Genomic DNA, 3070 nt, shown 5'->3' on the forward strand with positions numbered 1-3070 from the left:
TCGATCAAGCATCTGATCCAATCCATAACATCGGATCTCCGAACACAAATCTCCCTTCAGATGAAAAAGTAGCCTCCGACAGTCTGGATAAGGGTCCCATGGCTCCACCGCTAACTTTGGTTACTAAATTGACTTTCCGATTGAGTCATTGGAATTACTTTGTCCGTTTAGAAACCCAGAAGGGCAGTCGTGGCATTGACCATCCATCAAGATGGCCAACATCACAAACTCTAGAAGTCTATTGCACGGTAAAGAATATTTTTTTTTTTTTTTGATGATAAATTAGAAAGTAGTGGGAACATCCGACTACTCACCAAGAATTATTTTTAATTGTTGTTTTTATCCTTTAACATTTTCTTTCGGGTGAAATCTAATATAACAGGTAAATAATTAGCCTAAGTAATATAACGGGTGATTTACCCTCCCAGTCCATCACAAAAAAAAAAAAAAAAAAAAAAGCCATTTTCCTTTCATGATAGGCGCACTATCAATTATTTCACATGAAAAATTGCCCATAACAAACCCCACAACCTCTGGATCGTATAACCCTGTTTGCTTTTCCCGCCACTATTTTTAATCGGTGGTGGAGTACATATTTCTTTGGTTCCCAAGATGCTTAATTGCATAACTATGGAAAAATCACGGTATGATGGTCATCAAAGTGTTCGTAAAACTAGCACCGTCGATCACTTCACTAGAGAAGAACAGATTGAACATAACAACTGAGTTTCTAAACGGACAACGTAACACAATTGAAGCTGACAGATAGCAAATTAACTTTCTTCTGGGGTCTTGGCAGTCATCGTTTAAATTTATGGTCAGGGAGCTGATCATTTATGGGTTCTCCCATGTATGCCGTTGGACTTGAGAATTGCATATCAAAATCTCAAGGAAGTACCAGTACCACCATAAGTCTGATAATCGAAACTACATTATGCGGTTATGCCCCTTCATCCATAGCAGAAAACTAGAACTGGAAGGAAATCTACATAAAAACCACCAATTTCAAATGCTGCCAACAAAGCTAGCAGAATCCTCTCGACTTTCAGGAAAGACATTTCAAACTCCACACTCCGGTTCATCATATTATTCCTCTATTTTATCATCATCCCTACCAGCATTTATCCGAACTAGTAGCGTCTATGCCCGCCTTTCTGAAGTTGAGTACTCTCAGTTGGGGGCCGCAACATTCTGCGTGCCCCGAAGCAACTTGGCGAACTCTACCAGCTTGTCGGCCTCCGGCATCACCTCCTTCACAGCATCGGCCGAGCAGAAACGTTCTGCCCATCCCACCAAAAGAGGTATCTTTTCCTTGTCTAGCAGTTTGATGCCGGCCATCTTTTCTGCCGCCTTGAGCCACCCCAAGTAGCACCCCAACGCAATGTCTATGTACCCAACAGTCTGCCCGCCAAAGAAGTCCTTGCCTTTGGAGCATTTCTCGAAAGCCTCTTCCAACAACTGGAGCCCGGCAATCACCTGCTCTGCTGCTTCGGCCTTCTCTTCTTCATCATCAGCCTTTGCTCTTACGATTTTCAGCAGAGAAGGGAACCACTGATGAGGGAAGAAAAAGAAGAACAAACAACACTCAATGAGTCATATGCAAAGCGAACGAACGCAAGTTTATTTCTTTTGATTGGGTAAATGCAACTTCTCATTTGGTTTTATAGATGGTTAGGTTTCTCGGAGTGAGCTCACTAAAAATCAGTTGCAATTGGAATGGCAAGCATGAGTCAAATCGGACCCACGCCCAGAGGCAGGAATCAGGGGGTTGGAAAGGTCAGTCCCGGACCAACACCCGCCTTCCACTGCTATGGGATGAGTGATATAGTCATATCCATCCCATCATGCTTGACGGAGATATAGGTAAATATCCTTAAGCTATTTATTTTAGATACAACCCAACCAAGGCCTTCCAAGTAATGTTATTCGTGACTTAACTCTAGACATGATACCAAGATACTTAAATACCGCTCAAAAGCGATATACCGAACGATGTATAAGAAAGGTAGAGAAGTAATTCGATGAATCAGTATACCTTGTCATCGATGTATACGGCCCAAAAGCGAGCAATGGCACGGTCATGGGGATCTGAGGGTAGGATGGAAGGTCCCGCTGCAGCCCAGACCTTGTCGATATACTGAACGATGATCATGGACTCACAGATGGGCTTGCCATTATGAATCAATACTGGCATCTTCTTGTAGACAGGGTTGGACTTGAGGAGGAGCTCGCTCTTAGTCCCCGGCACCTCCTCTAAGAACTCGTAGCCCAGCCTTTTTAGGTTTAGAGCAATTCCTGACCTCACTACAAAGGGGCTCTCCCACAACCCCAACAACTTCAATTCCTGACCTCCTGCCATTCTCTCCGTATTCTCCCGAAAGTAGGAACGTAGGAAGATATTTGATTGTAGGTGTGGGTTAGATGTTGCTTTAGATGTGAGTATATATGGAGGTGGAGGGGACAGGTTTATGCGTGCGTCACCCGTGATGGGAAAAGGTTTGATAAAAGAGTTATTGGTGTCACAAATTCATACTATTGATTTCTTTTTTTTTTTAATGAAAAAGAGTGGGTCACCCTGAAATTTATTAAATGAAATGAAAGATGTACATGAATGGTTTGTCAGCATAATGCTGATAAGAGACATTGTTGTTAAAAAGGAGACTGCCGAAAAACATGCACGAAGACTGATTCAGTTGAGGTGTCCTAGGCCGAAGAATAAAAGAATTTAGTGAAGCATCTAACACATAAGAATTTTTCTTTTCTAAAGAAAAGGACTGAAGAAATTTAGGCAAACTTCTAACGCAAGTCAGATCATGCGCCGCACCTGCTGTCGTCAGATGATGTGTCCGAAGTTTTTTATTACTTCTAAATCAAGCTTGAGCGTCAGCAATTACATATGGTGTTGCTGCTATTTCACATATTTCGAATATATAATATTATATGGACGTATGAGCTTCTAGCTTGGAGCGTAAGTCGTGGGATCAAAGTTTGAATTTTGACCGATCTTTATTTTACTTGCCACTGGACATGGTCGTAGGTCTAGAACTTTCTTTTTTAAGATCTAAGATCT

The 3070-nt window shown here is 42.0% G+C and overlaps 1 protein-coding gene across 1 annotated transcript; it reads right to left on the bottom strand.

Annotated features, from left to right (window-relative positions):
• Positions 1-913: 913 nt before the first annotated feature.
• Positions 914-2425, bottom strand: LOC105043368 (glutathione S-transferase U17). The gene is made up of 2 exons (XM_010920889.3): positions 2036-2425; positions 914-1551 (listed from the first exon to the last, which is right to left on the bottom strand). Exons 1-2 carry the CDS (start codon positions 2357-2359, stop codon positions 1171-1173), a joined length of 705 nt encoding a protein of 234 aa, XP_010919191.1. The 5' UTR covers positions 2360-2425; the 3' UTR covers positions 914-1170.
• Between the last annotated feature and the right edge of the window lie 645 nt (positions 2426-3070).

The sequence above is a fragment of the Elaeis guineensis genome, chromosome 4 (genome assembly GCF_000442705.2).
Source record: "Elaeis guineensis isolate ETL-2024a chromosome 4, EG11, whole genome shotgun sequence".
In the NCBI taxonomy this organism is placed as follows: domain Eukaryota; kingdom Viridiplantae; phylum Streptophyta; class Magnoliopsida; order Arecales; family Arecaceae; genus Elaeis; species Elaeis guineensis.